Raw genomic sequence first — 22278 nt, forward strand, 5'->3', positions numbered from 1 at the left:
GTTTTTAGATGATATTAAATTAACAATACATTTATTGCTATAATTATCAATAATGGTAATCATCAAAACCAATAAAGGCAGTACTTGAAGTCAGCAAGACCTGAAGCAGAAATCTGTGTAAAATTGTACCCTGTGTCAGACTTTAAATTTTAATTAGCATTTGTAGCTAATTAAACTATAATAAGTTTCATATATGGTCCTTAAGGAAATCATCAGAGCTTATTTAGACCTTGTACTACTGATCCTAATCATGAGAAATACATTTTTTATACATACTGTGCAGTTTGCATGGCTTTAAGGAGGAAATTGAGCTAAAGAGAAAGGCACAGGTGCGCAGCAGTGAATGTCTTTGTAGAGTCAGATCCTGTGTTGATTGATAGTCTGAAACTTGCATGGGAAAAAGTGGAATTGTAGTTTTGTTGAGACAATACCTTGAACCTTTCCCTTTGCTAGCACTGCCGCTGTACTCTTTTTCACATCTTCTTTGGCCAACCTGTGCTTTGTAATGCATTGAGCATGTAGAAATTAAGGGGGTTTTGCTCTTAACTTTGGTAGTTCAGAAATGGGGCACAGAGGAAGTTGCTGCTTGGCTGGATCTGCTCAATTTGGGAGAGTACAAAGAAATCTTCATCCGTCATGACATCAGAGGGGCTGAACTCTTGCATCTGGAAAGGCGAGATCTGAAGGTATTTCCTTTGTGCTACTCTTCTGCTCTTAAAATTTTTCTTGCAAAACAGATTCCTTTTTCCTGTGCTGTTCTGTTCTGTGCTTATAGCTTGGCTTATGTTATGCAAACGTGCAGTAATCTAATATGCATTGTCCTGTGGTCTGAGTTCCTGGTATGCTTTTGAAACAAGAATGTCAGCAATATTTTTCTGTCAGAATCATTGTCTGACTGTTATAGCTAAAGCTTAGCATGAACTTAATAAGTTTTCTCTGCATCCATTGTTATGGCTGTTCCTGTGCTAATATTTCCAAATGGATCATGTTTCCATCAGTTCATTTTTTTGGATCAACATGAAAGGTGATATTTGTTGCTGAAAATATCTAATAAAAGGTTAACAACTAAAAATTAATTCAAAATACCAATAACAAAGCCTTTCTAATATATGGAACTAGATGAGAGACTTACAGCAGTGGCTACTTAGAATCCTATGATTTGGTTGTGTTTCAAAATTGAGCTTTCAGAGGTCACATGAACAACTAGACAAATAAATTCAAATCTCCTTTCCACGACTTATTATTAAAATTGTATTCTTCTCAAAAATAAATTTATTATTTTCTTTAGTAAATGAAGTAAAAATTATGCCTTGTTTTTGCTAGAAAGCAGCCCAAAGCCTATTTGTCTTTTATGACAGGGAATGAAAAGTATTAATTCATGGTCTGCAGCAATTCCCTTTTATTCTTTGGGTGGGGACTCAACCATAGAAATGGCCAAAGAAGCATATTCTGTCCCAGGGTTAGAAGTAGGATTTTGTAATGTTATATTTTCTTACCCCACGCTGCCATTTAAAAATTCCAAGATTGATTCATAAGCAAGTGACAAAGCCTTCAACATTTGCTGGATTGATTCCTTTCCTGTAGACCAGGTTCTAAAATGTGTAGAATTATGAGACAGTAAATTCCTAATAAATTCATGAACGGTTGTGCCTTTATCTACAACTACATTAGTAGAGATCTTTGATCCCATGATGGGTAACCTAAAGTATAGATTTTTATAAAGCAGAGTCATAAAGTTTTAGCACATCAAAAGTAGACACCACTTATACCTAAACATTTTTAGCCAGAATAATAATAAAATAATAGATTAACTAATTATCTTAGTTGAGAGTCCCAAATCTGGAACACAGCAAAATATATAGTGTTACAGTTCATAAAGTAAAAATTGACTTCAACACTTGAATACACCAAAAAATAAATGTAGAGGATCATTACATGCAACATATTTGTGTAGCTTCTGATATCCTTGGCAGGCAGCAATATTTATTGAATAGCTACTGATTAATATATTATGCCAGCTTCTCTAGGTGGCATCTGCCCTCTAGAAGCTTGCATTCCATTTGCCGTGAATAATCATATGTTCAAGGAAAAGACTGTGTGTGTATATAAATAGATATGTATATGTTACATTTATGTACATGCAAACATATATAAACATACACACACAGTGAGTGAAGCAGTTATTTGCAGAGTGAAAAAACAAAGCTCACACAGAAAAGTCAAAGTTAGACTGATAGGACCTGGCTGGAAAAAAAATAAGAGTACAAAGGAGCTGCTGATTAAGAATTATGTTAGTAAAATTTCTATTTAGTTTTTCATGAGACATTTTTGTTGTTTTTATTTTTTATGCAAATTACATTCTTTCCCTTAAAACTTTTCTTTCAGAAGTTTTATTGACATAGTCCATTTTAACTGTTTTGGTTCTAAAACAGGGTGTGGGGCAATGGGAAAGGAAAGTAATTTTACAGAAAGAGCCTTCAGTGGAACAAAACCGAGCTAGAGAACGAGCTCTCCTCGTACTCTGTGGTTATAGCTGTAAGGGCGAGCAGACCCTTCAGAGGAAAGTCTCTTAATGTTGGTGAAGGGTTATCTACTCCCTAGGTAATCTTGTCCATTCCCATTGCTTCGAATACTGTCTGTGAATATATCAGTGGTTCACAAGGTTGTGACCTCATTTGTAAACTTTAGGATTATATCACCAACTCTACTTGCTACTTGGCCATCACACAGGATGTCAATCTTAACGTGTCCACACCAAACTTCTACTCTCCTTTCCTACTCCCATTCTACCCCTTCTCCAGTGCTCTACATCTTAGCAACTCAGGGATGTGAGCTAGAGAAACCCAAGATCATATTTAGCACCTTCCTCTTCCTTATCCTTTCCCCCCTAACTCATTAAACCCATCACGTAGTTTGACTTTAATCTCCATACATTTCTCTTTCTCCTTTCCACAGTCCTTCCTCTTGCCTGTGTAAGGTCAGTAGCTTCCTAACTGGCCCTCGCATTGCTACTCTTGCCCTCTCTCATCCATTATCCACATTGCACAGTGACATTTTAACATCAGGTGTATCACTTTTCTGCTTAAAACCTTTTAGTGGATTCCCATTTCAGTTAGAATAAAGACTCGCATCTATGGGAGGCCTACAAGGTTCTGCCTATATATTCAACCTGCTATGGAATACTGGCCCTTGCTGGGCTATACCCTTCCACCCTGGCCCTATTTCATTTGTTTAAAAATACTGACCTCTCTCATCTTAACGGTGTACCCTCCTATGGTATGCTTCTCCCCCTACCCGTCACCTGGCTAACTCCTGCTCAGATCTTGGCTCAGGTGTTACTTCCTTATCATCAAAACAACTAGAGATAGAAATGTGACAGTCTAAAGGTGGGAAAGGGGAAATATTGCTAATGTGTTTTAACAGACAAATAAACTAATTGCATCATTTTACCTCCTAGAAGGCAGTAGGAAGAAGTGAGGGATAACAAAGAAAATGGTAAAGACACAGGGGTTTTGTTTGGTTGGTTTTTTTGTTTTCTCCATTTGGAAAGTTGTATATGTGTGCGTAGAAGGATAACAATATCTACGAAGCATGCCTCTGCAAAGTTAAAGCTATTCTTCCAAAGAAAGAAAAAGTCAACACTAAAGAATATGATAAAAATAAATATATAACAAACATCATGGCATAACTTTATCACAGCCTAACTCCTAGAAGATGTGAATGTATTGAACTCAAACTAAAGAAAATATAGCTAAGAAGTTAGTGTAACTCTAGGGAAAACATTCATCTCGAGACACCAAAATACTAATTCTGGGTAGAGTCTGCATCTCTCAAAGAAGTTTTTATTCTTGAGAATACAGTGTGCACATGGCCTAAAATAAAATATTTAATATTAAATGTATTTCTTAATCAGATAACTATGTTATCACAAAGTATAAAGAATATTGAAATATTCCACTCAAATCAAAGAATCTAAATGCCTCTGTAAATGCATCTACATTTCTATCTTTCTGTAGGGTTTGGCCTTGCTTTTAAGTTTGCTGTTTTAGCACACACTCAGGAAATGTATAGTTGCCTTAAGACAAATTGCGGAGGACCTGGTATCATATGAGCAAATATTTTTCAGGGTCAGTTAAATATTGTAAAAATGTTACCCTGAAATTATCTCAAGCTCAGAAAGAGCACTGGCTGTAGAAGGAGTATTTTCCAGAAGGATTCAGAATCATCAGTAGCATTGCTGCTATAGAATTCAAGGAGATCATAAAGTATATGGGAGAGAGAGAGCACGCGCATGTGTGTGTGTGTATCTTCTCAAACAAATAATCTTGTGGTACCGTATATTCTCTAGGCTGCTTTGAAAGTTGTCTTTTTCCTAATTTTCAAATATTTCACACTCTTTGTTTTGTGAAGAAGTTATTTGACTTCACACAAATTGATTATGCCCATTACGCTTAAAGAAGCTATAGGGAGGCCTTCACCATCTCTTTTAGTTTTTCAGACAGCGAATGCTATGGCTATCTTGGATGGGTCTCATTTATCACTGCAACAAGTATTTGTTTGCCAAGCTCCTGCTCTGTGCTGCACACTCTGCAATCACCATTCATTTCGGAAAACTAAATATTGGGTTCTTGGTTCTTTTTTAGGAAGATAGTCCTTAAGAAACAAGAATTCTGAGGGGAAGGAGTCAAAAGTGTTTTGAGGAAAAGCATCAACCCACAGATACCAATGTTTATGTAATTGTTTATACTTACACATTACAAAGTATAAGGAATATTTAAATATTTCACTCAAATCAAAGGCTCTAAGTGCAAGTTCAAATGCATTTGGATGCCACATTTAGGTCATGGGCACTGGAGTCTTCCTTGAGGATCAGGCCTCACTTGTAAGTTTAATATTTTAGCAAGGAAATGTATAGTTGTTTTAAGACTAATTGTGGATACCCTGGTGTCACATGTCGCTTCTCTCAGAGATCACAAAAGGACCTGTGTTTTTTAAAACAGAAAAAGAAGAAGAAGAAAAAAGAGGAAGTAATTTTGACTCTTAAAGAATTGCCCTTGTGTATAACTTATGAGAATGTTACATTTAAGAGTTTGTGTAAGATGTGATTTTTTTACTGGTCGGTAATTTTTTAATGCCAGAGTTTTTTTGGTTTTATAAACTTACTTTTCTAACTTTTACTTCCTAAATCATTGAACATAAACTAAAATGAATGAGCTGAATGCTAACTGTGTCATTAGCTAGTTAAATATTTAATCCTCAGTTTTTCTCTTGTCGGTAAACTTCTTCCTCTTTCTTTTTTCTTTCTTTCTACCTTTTTTTCCTTTTTTTTATTTTTAGGACCTGGGGATACCGAAAGTGGGTCATATGAAGCGAATTCTCCAGGGAATTAAAGAGCTTGGAAGGAGCACTCCCCCAGTCTGAGGTGTAATCATATTGGTGCTATTCCTTGGAAGGAAAGTAATTGCTACTTAATGCAAAGTCCTTGGGAGCCATTGGCTGTTCTTGTAGTTTTCTGCCTAGATAAGTAAGCACCACTGAGGCACCTCTATGGCTTGATATGGGTGAAAATTTTGATTTGAGGTATTAGAAAATATTTTGTGCCAAAAAAATACATTCCACAAAGCCATTTTCTTATTGTGCAAACCTGACACATTCAAATATGCTCATATTAGTAAAAAGGTGGGAGGAATCTGAGACAATTGCATTGTCCAAAAGGTGGAATTGCACAATGTTTACTTTCCTTTAACCTGGCCAGATAGAATGTTCTTACCGTGCAACCACATAACAATATGTAGCTGAAACTTCTTGGGTTTCATTATTGGAGGCATTGGCTTCTTACTTAAAATCACTGGCTAGAAGACTAAGATGTAAATTAAGTGGTGTTTTGAATTGGTATCACCTCAGATTCCTAGCTCTCAGTGGTCAAAGAATATGGTTAAAACCCCTCAAATTCTATGAATGAATGCAAATCTTAATGCACGATGTTCCTGCCTGAATTGTCTTTCTGTTTCTTGCATGTCACATTTAATATGTAACACTTAGCTTTAATGTCAGTTTTAATGGAATTTAATTTATTACTACCTAAGTACCTTTTGGTTGGCTAAAGGCACTTTTCTGTTCTTTGATGTGGAATTTTGCATAAATATTCTATATCTAAGAATTTTTGAACATGTGTCTGTGCCCTAATCAACAAATGATATATATCTTATGCAAGCCAATTTTATACCAACCTATCATAAACAGTAGGTGTGCACATTAAGAAAATTCTCTGGATATTTTCATAAAATTATATGTTCTGTTGCCTAACAAAACTTATTATAGCTTTCCGTACCAAAATTCCCACATTCTGTCTTAAATTTTTCATTTCAATTAAATAATTATTTAATACTCTGTTTGCATCTATAATATAGCAGACTGTTGACATCCAGGAATTTCCCCAACGTCTCAACTGGGATTGGTATACTGATTGGTCACCCAGACTCACCCACTAGCTAAAGGGACTCCTGACACAAACTTCCCAACAAAAGAGATTTAAATTTTTTCTTAAGGGCTTTCCATTATTTATTATTATCTCACTTAATTCTTATATCCTATCAGGTAGATATTATTTTCCTTTTTGTAAACTATACTTTAGTCTAGCGCATGAGGAGTCAACATTACAATGATCAAAATCTTTGAAAGCCAAAGGCATACATATCAAAAAGTCACAAAAATGTCCTTAACTAAATTTTCTTTAGACATCATATACCAAAAAATTAATTCTAATGTTTAAAAATCTTCTATATAAGAGAAGTAAACAGGGTACTGACCTAGTGGTAACAATTTTCATAAAGTAGCCTTCTAGGTAGGTGCTCAAAAGATATACATATATACACATATACATTTATATGTACATTCACACTTGTGTACATGTAATCTGAAATATACTCTCATTGATATTTTCTAGACATTTATTTGCCAGATGCTTAAAGAGAAATATCAATGGGAAAACATTTAAAATGAGCTATTGTCAGACATATAATTTAATTATATCAAAAGGGTTTAAATATTTGATGTTTATCCTTATTTATAACTTGAGTATTTACTAGTAAAAATCACAAAATTTGGGCATCTTAAAAATAAATGAAACTTGATGGGTTCCTGACCAAGTGTGTCTGACTATATATTTTACCTAAGTTGTGAATAAATGGAAATTTTCCAAAGCGAATTGTATCAGGTAGCTTAAAAGAGCAAAGAGCTACTCACTTAATTTTAATGTTATCCGCACCTATGAAATCAAAGGTCTTCCTTTCCAGTCCCTTTTAGAGTCCCTCACCGTGCAAAGTATCCTGCTCTTTCAGGCACTTCCCTGTGAAATCAAAATAGGCAGACCAGGTTCTCAGAACTCTCTGCTGAGATCACGGATCCCTGTACACAAAAAGAAAAAAAAAGGAAAGGTGGAGGCAAGGAGGCAAGAAATCCTAGAAAAGAATGAATGAATGCAAAAATCTCCCCAAATTCTCCTTTGCCAATAGGAAAGATTATCTAGTTATCACATGTTCAGAATTTAAGAGTAAGATGTAAATGATTAGATTTTGTATTTGATGTTGCTTTTTCACTCTTGAGTAACATCCCTTATATATGTTGAACCTCAGTTAACAGAATCCTTAGCTAGAATTTTCCAGCAAATGGCTTTTGGATGAGGGAAATTCTTTAAAATGACAATTTTGATCTTTTTGGTTAAATAAGAGCATTTTTCACTGTGTGCATTGTCTGTGCATGGCTATGTAGGACCCAAAGGACATCACTCACGCCTGTTTGCCAGGATGGTGCCCTCAGAGCCTCCAGAGGCCACTGTCAGCCTCGCAGAGGAATCAGCTTCTCATGGTAGATGGGGTTACAACAAAGATAGGAAGAGCTTCTCCACGTGGCCTGATCCCAGCTCTGGGGAGTGCAGGTGGGGCCTCTGTGCCTTGGTCCATGCATAAGCTGAGGTGAGAAGCTCAAGCCTGGGCCTGATTGGCAGCTGTAATTGCCGTCTTTCCTCCCCACCAGACTCTCCTGCATGTAGATAATTTGGGAGGGTTGGAGGGGAATCACAGCTACCATCCACTTCCTTTCATTTTCCTTCACTGCTCGTTTTCCTGAGGAACAACTTACTTGTCAAGAAAGGGACAGGGTCAGGCCTAAATAAAATTTCAGAGTACTCAATTTTTCTCTTCCATCTGTCCCTCCACCTCACTTTCTGAGTTTCTTGCTTACTTCCTGGCTTCCCATTTTTCCACGTGCCCAATAGACATGGTGGCTCAAATTCTCACTGCCACGTACTACCCTTTCCTCATCAACTGTCCCACTACAAACTGACTTCTTTTATCTTGCCCCACCTTGGCACCCACTGTTGGTCATCTAGCCAAGTGTTAGGAAGAAAACAATTTAAAGGAACTGATTTTACAGTTTGCGTTTTATAAAAGGAAACTTACTAATCTAAATGAATTGATGGATTAGATCATTTGAGGACCATCACGTATATTGCTCTGGCTGAGAAGAGGTGATCCCTGAATGTCTAAGATCTGTGCTGTCCTACATTGTAGCCACTAGTTCCATGTGGCTGTTTAAAGTTAATTTAATTAGAAATTTAGTTGCTCAGTTGCACTAGCAACATTTCAATCACTCAGTAACCATAGCAGACAATACAGATGTTGAATAGTTCCATCACTGCAAAAATTCTCCTGGACAGCACTGCTCTGCATCATTGCTACTCAAAATGTGGTCCATGGACTGGCAGCATCCCTGGGATGCTTATAGAAATGCAGAATCTCAGTCCATTCCAGCCCTGCTGAGTCAAAATCTTCCTTTTAATAAGATTTGTTGGGTAATTAGCCCTGGCCTAGATGCGTTTTTCTCTCTCCTAGCTAGGAGAGATCTGAGGTCTTCGAAGGTTCTCAGAGTAGCTTGCTGTCCAACCCACTGTTTCCTATCTCTTCTCCAACTAGTCCCAGAAATGAGCTGAAACTCATTCATCACCCAGCTGAGTTTTCTTCTCAATCCTTATTCCTAATCCAGGTTCTAGATGAGCCCTACCTACCCAGTATATATTTTGGTTATATTTTGGTAGATAAGGTGGCACACAGGAGATTGGCCAACACAACTGGCCTCTCTCCAGCTCCTCACCCCACGTCTAAGTCACTAACAATCTGCATTTGCTCATGTGACATTCTCATTTGTTCACAACTTAAGTCACAGGGAACATTTCAGAAGAATATGTACTGAGATAAGTAAAGGCCGGGTTGGTCTCCAACAACCTGTACTTTTCACTTTCGTTTATCAGTAGATTATCCTATTGACATAGTTCACGCTTGAGGGCACATAGCAGCATACACACATTAAATGAATCACTAGGCATGCAAAAAAAAAAGAGAGAGAGAGAGACCCAAAATGATTACAAGTAAAGTGAATGTGTCAATAAGACCCTAAAAGAAGGCATGTTTTGCTAGACTAAAATCTGGCTTTCTTATTATGCTAACTTATCCTGATTTTCAGAGAGTTAATAATTCCTTAAAATAGTGCCTGAAAAATAGTATATTCTTGACCCTCAAAATACAAATTATTTAATTCTATAATAAGATCTGTCCCAGTGTGACATATGGTCAGTAAGCCTTTACTTTTTTTTTACATAGTGATATAATTGACCAAAACATTATTGCCTAGAGATTCTTTAGCTAATTTTAATGAATAAAGAGACCACTACTTTAATCTCCATAGAAGTTATTTGTAACAGGAATTGAGGAAGGAAATACCCACGCAAAACTATGACTTAGAAAATTAGAGTGGAAACGTCTCTACATCATTTCTAAAGTAAATTACCTATTATCTCCCACTGGGTTGACAACATAGTGGACTTTTCTGTTGTATAGATGTGAATTCTTTAAAGATACCGCTTTTCATTAAGCTGTAAAAACATTACATCTTTCAACCTTGACATCTAGGCTCTCTCCTGCTCCCTCCTTCCAAAATGAACTTATCTTGCATTTTTCAAATGCAGGTTGGATGAAACAATGGGTTTAGAGATTGACGATATAAATGGCAGTTCTTTAAATCAGCTGAAAAGAGTAAGAAGTGAAGATTCCTCAATATTATTGGTCAATGGAATAGCTTCCCAAGTGGTTTCCAGAGCTTGACTGCCATGCCTCTGCTCTCACTGCCCCACGCCAAGTGCCATGGGGCCTGGGGCTTGTTTCTCTCTGCTATGGCATCTCCCCAGTGACTCTTGTATAGCAATCTCTGTGTCAGTTGGGTAATATGTTGCCTTTGCAATAGGATGCCTTCTAAAGAAACAAGCAAAACTTTAAAGAGACAATGATTATTGATTTTTATAATACACAAAGCATTAATTTTTATTGTTATTATTGTTTCCTCTTTATTTCCTCCAAGTTTTGTTGAGAGACATCTCTTTTAGAATAAAAAACTGTAAAGGTTTATCGTGACAGAGAATGGAGAGATAAAAGACAGCTGGACTGTACCTATTTGTATACTTCTTTCTGTTATTTTCAGGAAAAGAAGTTTAACAGAGTAACTGAGGCTGCCTTAAACTCAGTAACGATGTTTAAGAAAAACCCCATATTACTAATATAGATGAACAGGTTAATTCCCTTTATGTAATTAAGATTCTATTTACATATATTTATATCCTCTCCCTCTTAATTTTGTATGCACTTCCAAGTTTTAGTTGGAAAAATAGAAACCAAGCCACTACTTAAAAGTTCTAAAAACTCCACATAAAATATTTCATTTTAGCTACAAGTTATTCATTGTATAGGAATTTCTGAATAGTCTGGATATTTCATAGAACTGCATTTCAGGAGCAAGTTAATCAAACCTAAAGGAACATAGGGTTACTTTCTAAATGGATTAACGTAAGTTTCATACTCAGTTGATAATGCCACTGAAGTAGGATAATGCAGTTAGATATACAAGCTAAAAAGGAAAACAAATATATTTTGTTGTCCTTACTGTTTGCACTATTGTTTGCCACTGCTTAGCCATATCTATTTCTATATTCTAAGTATTAAGCTGATATGTAGCTAAAGATTTCTTACAGTTCTGGTAACTGGTAACTAGCGCTGTGAAAGGTTTTGGCGTTGTAACATTCCCAGTTTTGTGAGTTATATATTGTATATTGAAGATGACTAATAAATTGGAGTAATATATTTATCTAGAGCTGGGAAAATATATAATTATTTTCAAATATTCAAGTAAGTTGTATCGAATTTTTTCTTCCTCTTAAGTGAAATGAAAGTCTCAGTTTTACATTAAAATGTCTATTTATACAACAGGTTTCTCCTTTTACTGGTTTTATTAATTTTCATATTAAAATTTTTCTTATCTTTTTATACCAAAAAACTGGTCACGCTGATGATTCAAACTGCCGAGATGTATTTTAGTTTGTAGGACTTCTGGCAGACAAAGTATTTAATAACAAACCAGCTTTGTATATTTTGTGGCTTTGGGGGCAAGTATTTTACCTTTGACTCTCTATGCGAGGCAATGCTGATATCAGCAAAGTCAGTAATAGACAGTATTACTCATACTCATCAGTAGAAGGTTTTTACAAGTTGTATAAATCAGTGCATTTATTTATTATGTCGTGAAATTTAATCTTTACACAAAATGCATATTCTAGATCTTTTCTTTGTTACTGCTGTTGCTTAGAGTGTAACAGCTCTGTTAATGATTTACTTACGTACTTGAAGTACTCATTTCTGTCAAACAGATGCCCAATTTTTTTCCGTGTAAAAATCTGATTCTTTACCATCATAGATAGCTGAAAAGTAATAGGGAGTCTGTTAAAAAAAAAAATTTTCATGTTTAAAATAAATATGGAAAAAGGCATAAAGCCAAAAATGAAATCACCAATATTAAGTATTTACTGTAACCAAGGGATTTCATCATGCTATATTTTGCCAATATATGTTTTATCTTCAAGTCAGGACTGCTTTTCTGTAGTAAATTTTCAATTTTTGTTTTAAAAGAGATCTCAGTGATTATACTGCCAATATGACATTTGAATGAACATTAAAAATCTTGAACCCTCCAAATTTCACATACCTCCAGCTCTAGGTTTCAGGGTGTATATTTTTAACAGGTTTGCATTTGACTCTGGGCTGCTTTAGTCAGAGGACCTATGAGGGATAATGGTTTGTCTGTTTCTGTCAATCAAGTCAATGGGATTTTAATTGAGTTTTGAATTATTTCTGTTTTAAAATATTCTCTATTCAACTTTTAAAAAACTAAAAATGTTAAACATAATAGCACAACATACCACACAGAATAAAATCACGTTTTCAAGGAAGAAAATTAACTGTTCTGATTTACCATGAGGCTGTGTCATATACCAAAGAAATCACTTTAATAAGCCCTAAATTCAACTGTTTTATTGTTTTACAGTGTAAGCAGTACATGAATTGTGAACTATTTAAGAACTATAGGAGAAGATTAAGAATTAATTTACTAGAATTTAAAAGACATAGAGTTTTACATTAATTTTATTGTTGCACAAGCAATTATTGAAGGCAGGAAAAAAGAAAATATATGAGAAACATTATATGGGAATTAAAGGAAAAAGGAGCTTGGTAATTTGTGAAAGTTTTGGAAATCAACAGTTTGAACATAGGTATCTTTCAGTTTATATTATAAAAATGCAAAACGTGTGAGATGTATGGTGGGCACAAAACCACAAAAAACAAAAAAATGTCACACTGGTGAAGTCTGGGTTTGTATCTGTATCTTTTCAAAATAACCAGTGAGTTTAGGGAACCCATTCTACTGTTGAAATTTGTAAGTCAATTAAGCAGGTAGTTTGGATAACCTGATCATTTGTGTTTATTACATGAGGCAAATGTCTGTATTTTCTCAACTTAGTAAGTGATGTAGGGAGAACTAGTCAGAAGGGCTTAGCAACTTCCCAAAGAAGAACTCTGGTAAATGTAGGTCACACCAGACCATACAGAGTAAAGAGATTGATTTTCATGAACCTTTCAAGGCTTAGAACCTTGAAATTTGTTAGCAAGGATGGATTTTCCTTTCATTTGAAACAATAAAAAAGGATTCAAATTTACAATATTATAAATAGCTAAATTCTGTGATTCTGGAGATGGGAATATGGTTTAGGTTTATTGGGTTCCTCAACTGACTTTGGCACTGGCTCACTGTGTCCTTTCTACGAGCTAGATGTTTTGGTGCCTTGGTTTCCCTAATTAGAAATGGCACACAATATTATCAATTATAAGTTCTTGTTAATTTTTCTTTTACAAAAGGAACTAGGTAAGTGTGAATCATACTTAAGTTTACTACTTCTTTCCCACTGTCATTTTAGATGTATGGAAAAGCTTCCCAGACTTTATCCTATCACATGAAAATTAAAAGCCCAAATTAATATCCCTTTCTGTTCATTTAAAAAATAAGTGAAGTTACATTAGTACTATCAGCACCAGAGAAGGTTATGGGTATGTTCATCTGTGTACTACAGGTTCATATTATTCATTTTGGTATAGGCTAAAAACTCACTTCTAAAATCTTCAGAAATTTAGACCAATTTTTTTTACACTCACCCCAGACAACAGTTTTATAAATATATATTAGCTAAGACTTTCACATCTTTTCTTAGATTAACTCCCCAAAGAGGAAAATGTCTCTTTAAATCAGCGTTTTTAAAAAAGGAATACCGGACTCCCTTACCTTGTTTTACTCTGTGACGTCACTTACTTTCTATACTAAGTGAATTCTAAATAGTTTCCTTGCTGTTTGATCTGAAGCATGCATCACTACCTTCTTTGGCTAAGGAATGGTACTCTCTCATGCAAAGTACCTTCAAAACTTCCTGTAAAGAAACTAAGCTAGAGATTGTCTTAATTATTACCATAATGGAAATCTAAGAACAATTAAGGGGAAAAAATTAGAACAACCTAGTTAAAATTATTAAATATAGATAAGGGTAAATGAATATTGACTTTATTTTTCCCTGACATTTGAATTCAGTCACTGTCTGATCCTTGACTTAAAGATTTCCTTGCTAAATCTGGTATTTATTTATGACATTGGAGCTCCTGCTGCATCCCCCTCCCCTAAAAATGCTGGAATTTTAAGAGGGTGTAAGCTGCATGACATAAGGGAAAAGACTGAATCAGAGCTCATTTGCATGTATTTTGATCCGTCTTAATGGCTCAACTTAGTTTTCATAATAACAGATCTCTAAATGATGATTCCAGAATGATTTGGTACAGTGATGGGAAAAAATTATTTTTCTGGGAATTTGCTTCCCACAGTGACCTGATATACAGTTGACCTTAGTATAATTAAAATTAATTATCATTTTAATTAGCACCTACCCTGTTTACAGATTTCCATTGTGCAGCAATTTTTAAATATACATAATGATGAGCATGAAAGAATTGCAAACTTGAACAGTTCTTTTGTTTCCTTGCCTCCTTTTACTTGAAAAGCTTTCAGAAAGCTTTTGAGAGGTGACAGTTCTCATAGCAACATTATGTGATTATGTTTTTCTGCCAAGACACTCATAAGCTAAAATGTGGAACAAAACACAGGCTTAACTTAATCTTGCTTTGGAATTGTATAAGCCAAAGCCTTTTCTATATCAAAGTGTTTTTTTAGTATTTATACAGTTGCATATTTTATTTTTTGTCCATCTCAAAAATTGAATTGACATTTTATGTTGTATTTCTAATTAGTTGCAGTAAAGCAAAGTGCTAATGCCTTGGTTCAGACTTTTATCAGTACAAACCTTTACCATTTTTCTCTCCTATGCTTTTAATTTTTTTTTAATTTATTTATTTTATTTATTTTTGGCTGCGTTGAGTCTTCTTTGCTGTGTGCGGGTTTTCTCTAGTCGTGGCGAGCGGGGGCTACTCTTCATTGCAGTGCGTGGGCCTCTCATTGCGGTGGCTTCTCTTATTGTGGAGCATGGACTCTAGGCGTGCGGGCTTCAGTAGTTGCAGCATGCAGGCTCAGTAGTTGCGGCACACGGGCTTCAGTAGTTGCAGCATGCAGGCTTAGTAGTTGCGGCACGGGGGCTTCAGTAGTTGTGGCTTGCGGGCTCTAGAGCGCAGGCTCAGTAGTCGTGGTGCACGGGCTTAGTTGCTCCACCGCACGTGGGATCTTTCAGGACCAGGGCTCGAACCCATGTCCCCTGCATTGGCAGGCGGATTCTTAACCATTGCACCACCAGGGAAGCCCCTCTTCTATGCTTTTGCCATAGTTTTTCAGCGACCAGTTTTCCTACCTTCCTTCTCCCCTACCTCTAGTCCATTTTCCACATGGTTGACAGATTGGTCTTTTTAAAACACAGATTTGTTTTGTCATGCCTCTGCTAAAAATTCTTAACTAGACTCTCCCTGCTTTACAGCATGGCAGCCTAACTCCTCAGCGTGATGGATAAAGGTCTCCATGACCTTGCCTCTTCCCACCATTTTTAGCATCGTCACCCACCATTTCCTCTAGAGACCTTTTGTAACCCAGGAGTTTGGAACTTCTCACAGTTCAGTGCTTTGGCATAATCACGTGCTGTAGATCAACTCATTCAAGACTCAGTTCAAATTTTACCTTCTATGACACTCTCTCTACCTGACTTCCCAGGCAGGTTAAGTATTTCATCCATGCTCCATAGTCTCTTGAAACTTCTTCTATTAAAATAACATCGCATTTCAATAATTCAATATATATATCACATTTCAGTAATTCAATATATATATATCTGCTTGCCCACTACTGGATTTCTCTTTGTAGTCTCAGTGTCTAGCTAGCGCATAATAGGACTTTAATAAATGTTGAGTGAATGAAGGTAATATAGCGCCCAAACTTCTTTGTGTTTTTATACTTTCACAAATGAACGCTTAGACTTCCCTGAGAGTCCATATGAGTGAGATGTGTATTCAGAAGCACACATAGACTCTGGGAGAACCAACAGAAGAGAAACAGCAGGGAAGAGCAGTTGCTTTGTGAAGGATAATCATTTGTTAGCTATTCATGAGAAATATTTACCAAATCTGAATTCTTGTTTCTAAAATTGAAGCTTAGAAAATTTTCACATAACTGCCAACTCCTTCTTAGTCATAATCCATAAATATGCCCTAAAGATGATCTCTCTTTGGCAGATATTCAGTGTATACAATCTACGTAAATACATACACTAATTACCTACACAAAATAATGAGACTTGAGAAATAATTTTTAAAGAGGTAATTTAGGTATAATTTTCTGAAAAATAGTTTTCAACCAGAGATAGAGACTGAATTTGTGCAATTTCAGGTCATCTATAGTTAATGATTATTTCATTTTTTATTATGCAAATATAAGAAGTCTTGTTTGCCACTGTTATCACCCCATATAGAACATAAAGACTAAAAACTATTACCTAAGGGTCTGTTTTTTCTTTTGTGATTCTATAAAGGCTTTCTACCATGTCTCCAAATTATGATAAAGGTTAACATAAAAAGCCCTTTATCGGAATTCCCTGGCAGTCCAGTGGTTAGGACTCTGTGCTTCCACTGCAGGGGGCACGGGTTCAATCCCTGGTCAGGGAACTAAGATCCTGCATGCCACCTGGCATGCCCCCCCCCCAAAAAAAAAAACAGCCCTTTAAAGTCAATAATTTTAAAAATTAAATAAATCCAAAATTTGCATGTAAGTAAATTAAATGGCCTCTTACTTCACTCACTTAGTAGATATTTTTTACCTGCTCTACACTTGACACTTGATTAATGCTGAGGATACAAAGAAAATAAGACATAGCTCTTGTCTGATAGAGTTCAAGTTCGTTTTCATGATTATTCTTCTACAGTTTAAGAAATTGGGAGGACATGTTTTTAAATCAAGTATTATTTCTCAGATTTTTTCAGGGAAGTGGTCACTTTCCACCCAAAAAACTAACTAAATTCTGTGTCATAAATAAGTAATCCCATTTTTATGTCCACAGTTTTTGTATTTTCAGGTCAACCACAAATAATTTTTGACCATCACTTGTCAAGTACATCTTTCATCAATCCTATAGAACCCCATTTCCACAACCATAGGTGCTATGTGTGATCCAAGTGACTAATGAGTTTGTAGGACACAAGTTCAATTTTAAGTCCATTTTAGGAAGGCATATATCCTCACTAATGACACACACACCAAAATATATGAAGTATACATTGGGAACCCACAGTAGAAGGAAATAGTGCTTTCTGGTATATTTCAAAGGCTCCACTTGAAGTTATTGGTTGACGTTTCCACCTCAGTTATTTTTAATGGGGAGTAGGGAGTAATAATATTTAACAGGTAGCATACTTACCTAAGCATATAGTAAATCTACTACTGGTATTTTTGTGCCGCAATGCACTGATATATAGATGAAACAGAACAAAAATATGTGAGTTATAAAAAATTAACTTCTCTGAATATTTATTGATGGTTAGGCAATTGGGTTCCTTTATGAGAAGGAAAAAACTATTGTCAATAAGTATGGAAAAAACCTTACTTGTATGTACATTTACATATTGATAGGCATATTTGGAAGTCACTGTTTTCCATCAGTATAAAGTATCAACCATTTCTATGTTCTCTAGCAAAAGGAAATTCTTAGTTTGATAGAGCTTTACTCTTTGTTCGATGTTGTAGAAGGACCACAAAAAAAAGAGGCTCAGAAGGCTGGACACTTGACCGTCATATTCAGCATATTCATTCTACCTTTCAATAAAGATAATCAATCATGGGACTTCCCTGGTGGCACAGTGGTTAAGACTCTGAGCTCCCAATGCAGGGGGCCCAGGTTCCATCCCTGGTCAGAGAACTAGATCCCACACGCATGCTGCAACTAAGAGTTCACATGCCACAACTAAGGATCCCGCGTGCTGCAACTAACACCTGTCGCAACCACATAAATAAATAAATATTTTTTAAAAAGATAATCAGTCATGATTTGCCTCCTATTTATCATCATGTTGAAAACCTAACAATATTGTTCCTTTTGTCCCTTGCATTGCAGAAGATAGTTGGGATCTAGCCTTTGCCATATTATTTATAGATAAGAATTTACTACATTTTGGTAGTCTGTTTTGAAACTTGTATCTGAAAGATGGAGATCCTATCTATTTATTACACAGTGGGCTCTGTTTGCTGCAGAAAAGAGTGAAACTTTAAACTGCTTAGTACACTTGCCAGTGAAATATACCTGACAGAGCAGAGGTTATAACTTTAGCTCTAATGACTTTTAATAATGGTAAGAAAACATGAGTTTTGTTTGTTTACATGCTGTTTACAATGGCATAATTTTTAAAATATATACAATTGAGATATTTATTGCATACTATTTTAAAGATGTTTTATGTGTTTTCACCTTTGGAATATATTGTTACAGTTCCTTATACTGATAATTTGGGTGGCTTTGTTAATGTAGCTAGTAATTTTTATGACTACTAAGTGACCAGGTTTCTGTGCCTTTTATTGTGGGATGCATGATTATGTATTTATTGTATGGAAGTCACTGATGCGTGTATTTTTGTACTTTGCCGAGAGTAATGGTTGATCTCGATGTACATGATGATGAGAGATGCCTTTTCCAAAGGGCACTGCCTTGAGATCGTCCTTCTCAAATAAAAAGAATGCATTTGGACAATGTGTGAAGTCTCCATTCTTTTTGGTTGGAATCTCTTTTTTTAAATTAAACCTTTTATTTTGAGATAATTGTAGATTCACATATAGTTGTAAAAAAATAACAGAGAGAGAGAGAGAAACTGTGTACCCTTTACCCATTTCTCCCTGGTGATGACATCTTGCAAACCTATATATAGTACAATATTGCAACCAGGATATTGACACTGACACAGTCAAGATGCTGAAACATTTTCTCATCACATGGACCCATAACAAAGATCCCTTGTGTTGCCCTTTTATGACCACACCTACTTCCCTCCCACCTCCACCCCCACCCTTAACCCTGGGAAACCATTAATCTATCTCCACTTTTATAATCTTGTCATTTCAAGAATGTTATATTAATGGAATCATACAGGGTGTGACTTCTTTTTTTCACTCAGTCTAATTTCCTGAAATTCATCCAGTTGTTGCATGTATCAATAGTTTGTTTCTTTTTATTGCTGAGCAATATCCCACCCGGTGGGGGAATTCATGGTAAAAACATAATTTGATTTATCCTTAAAGTAATGAGTTCTTGAAGTTCACCAATAAACACTTGTTAAGAACCAAATATGTGACAGGTGTTGTTTCCAGTGGAAACGATCTATGAATAGTCCTGTCTAGTGAGAAAGAAAGCTTATTGTAACACAGCGTGTTATGTGCAGTGATGAAAATCTGCAACCAAGTATGTGGGGAGCACAGAGGAAGGGAGGATGTAGAGGAGGTTTAGGGGCACCTTCCTGGATAGGTGACCTTGAGTCTTCAAGCAGTTAGCCAGGCAAAGTAAGTGTGTGTGATGCAGGGGTGACAGTGCAGCAGAAGACAGCGAAACAGCATGGTGGGTACAGCTCGGTGTTGCTGAAGCATAAAAGGAGTACAGCAAGAGACCGGAGATGGAACTTGGCGTAGGTGAGGGCAGAACAGTGCAATCAGATTTGACCTCCGTGGGTGGAATTGACCTGCAGAGGACTAAGGACAGGAAGATCAGCTGGGGGTCTAAGAAACAGATAATGAGGGACTTCTTTAGGGCAGTTTTAGTGGAACTGGAAAGGGGGGAACAGATCTGAGAAATACTGAGATGAAAATGGCCTGCGCTTGGAGACTGGCGGTGGATGAACAAGAAGGAAAGAAGAATTCCAGGTTTCTACCAACTGAAAAGGAAAGTACCTTGGTCAAATTCATATTCGGGCATCATGGGTTTAAGACGACTGTAGGATGTCCATAAGCTACATGACAATGTTGGAGAGAGGCATGGGAAAGAAATACAGATCTGGGAGCCTCATCTGGTGGCTTGAAGCCATTAGAGAAGATGAAGTTATGGGAATCCCCTGGCGGTCCAGTGGTTAGGACTCGGTGCTTCCACTGCAGGGAACACAGGTTCGATCCCTGGTCGGGGAACTGCTAAGATCCTGCAAGCTGCGCAGAGGCCACAAGAAAAAAAAACAGAGATGAAGTTGTCCTGAAAGACCCCCAGGGACTCAGAAAAGGGGCTCCACAGATCTAGGACTCATACCTTGGAGGAGGGGTTGCTTTCCAGATGATGCTTCTGGGAGATGGGTGTGATGAAGCTGGTTCTAGGCTGGAGAATGGGACCCACTGCCCTTCCAGGGTGAGAACTGGTGCCCAGGCAAAGCTGGCAGAAACAGTGAACAAAATAAGAAGAGTAAGCCTTTTCCCCTCCCACTTTCCAATTTCCCTCTTGTGTAGCCCATTGGCAGAGCGGGCAGAAAACCAGCTGGCAGGGAGCAGTGCCATTTGTATTGCAAGAGCCTTAACCCCAGCATCACAGAGCAGACGATCAAAGTGTGTACTGGGAGCTGAGAGGTAACAGTTCCTTAAGTGGCCACTTAGTCTAATAAGGCACTCTTCTTTAAGAACAGCAATCTTTATTACATTCAGTGGAAAGTGGGGCAAGACGCTGCCCCGGAGGATTAGTTGAGGGACTGGAGGATTCTTAGCTTGAAAAAGAGAAACTTTAGGGTTGGGGAAAGGGGGTAGAGGTGGGAGGAGATGAGGGTGGATGTAGAATTGATTTAAGTATTTGAGGGACCGTTGCGGGGAGTTGGACTTGCATTAGTTCTTTTTTAATTTTTTATATTTTTATACAATTTTTAAAGGTTACGCTCCATTTACAGCTATTACAAAATATTGGTTGTTAGTGTGTTCTGTAAGATGTAGGTATGCTGATGGCTCATCCTTATTTTTGAGATTAAAAAAAATTTTTTTTAAGTTTTATACAATGTTTAAAGGTTCCGCTCCATTTACAGTTATTACAAAATATTGGCTATATCCCCATGTTTTACAGTACATCCTTGTAGCCTATTACAATACATCCTTGTAGTTTGTACCTCCCACTCCCCCCATCCCTATATTGCCCCTTCCTTCTCCCCACTGGTAACCACTAGGTTGTTCTCTGTGTCTGTGAGTCTGCTTCTTTTTTGTTATATTCAAGTTTGTTGTATTTTTTAGATTTCACATATAAGTGATATCAAAGAGTATTTGTCTTTCTCTGTCTGGCTTATTTCACTTAGCATAATGACCTCCAAGTCCCATCCATGTTTCTGCAAATGGCAAAATTTCATTCTCCTTTATGGCTGAGTAGTATTCCATTGTGTGTGTGTGTGTGTGTGTGTGTGTGTGTGTATACACACATACTATTAGTACATCTTCTCTATCCATTCATCTATGGATGGATACTTTTAAATGAGACCAGCAAGTGAAATTGACAGGAAAAACTATGATGTCCAAAGATGCCCTGGGCTGTCTCATTGAATGAGTTCCCCTTTGAGAGAAGGGTTCAAACAGAGGCTGAGAGAATGTGAACTCCATGTAGGGAAGAAAATTTTTTCACCACTGTATCCCAGTTTATGGACCAGTTTTGAACATGGTATGTGCACAATATCTATTTGATGACCAAGTCAGAAGTAATTCAAGCATCAGATCATAGGACCAGAACATCTTGGGGTCCCCTTCAATTCTGCAGTTGACTATATAGAAAGGAAAATTATGCAGAATCCTAACCAAATTAGGAAACAAATGAATCAGAGTTTGAACTCCAAAAAAAGCTTTTTATACAGCTTCCTTTTAAAAACAAGTCACTAATAACCAAAACTTTTATGCATCTCCATGGTGACTCTGAGACACTGCCTGATTCTGAAGAACTTTCTGAATCATCGTATTAAATTACTTATACTTTAAAAGGCAAATTATATGTTATTCTGTAATAATTCTTTAAAGTAGTCATTTGTTTATATAGCCATAATTCTTGATTAATCAGAAGGTCAATTCCCTAATCTTGGCAGCTAACAGTTTATAGTCTGTCCATTCGGCCTGCTGTAACAGAATACCATAGACTAGGTGGATTTTAAACAACAGAAATTTATTTCTTACAGTTCTGGATGTTGAGACGTCCAAGATCAAGGTACTGGGAAATTCTGTGTCTGGTGAGAGCCCGTTTTCTGGTTCACAGAGGACCATCTTCTCCCTCTGTCCTCGTATGTTGGAAGAGGCCAGGAAGCTCTCTGGAGTCTCTTTTATACGAGGGAGGCACTAATCCCACTGATGAGGGCATAGCCCTCATGACCTAGTCACCTCCAAAAGGCCCCACCGCCT

The 22278-nt window shown here is 36.6% G+C and overlaps 1 protein-coding gene across 9 annotated transcripts in view; it reads left to right on the plus strand.

The window, feature by feature from the left end:
• DGKH (diacylglycerol kinase eta) overlaps positions 1 to 18646 on the plus strand; it is a 179292-nt gene extending 160646 nt beyond the window's left edge. For 5 of the 9 annotated variants that reach the window (XM_082435364.1, XM_082435366.1, XM_082435362.1 and 2 more), the window contains 2 exons: positions 556 to 686; positions 5338 to 18646. In XM_082435364.1, the coding sequence (XP_082291490.1) occupies positions 556 to 686; positions 5338 to 5421 (215 nt within the window). In that variant the 3' untranslated portion in view covers positions 5422 to 18646. The remainder of the gene's footprint in view (positions 1 to 555; positions 687 to 5337) is intronic. The other 4 variants (XM_082435367.1, XM_082435368.1, XR_014256274.1 and 1 more) reach the window with 3 other exon arrangements.
• The last annotated feature ends 3632 nt before the right edge of the window (positions 18647 to 22278 follow it).

The sequence above is a fragment of the Balaenoptera physalus genome (genome assembly GCF_965194825.1).
Source record: "Balaenoptera physalus genome assembly, chromosome: 18".
NCBI lineage: Eukaryota > Metazoa > Chordata > Mammalia > Artiodactyla > Balaenopteridae > Balaenoptera > Balaenoptera physalus.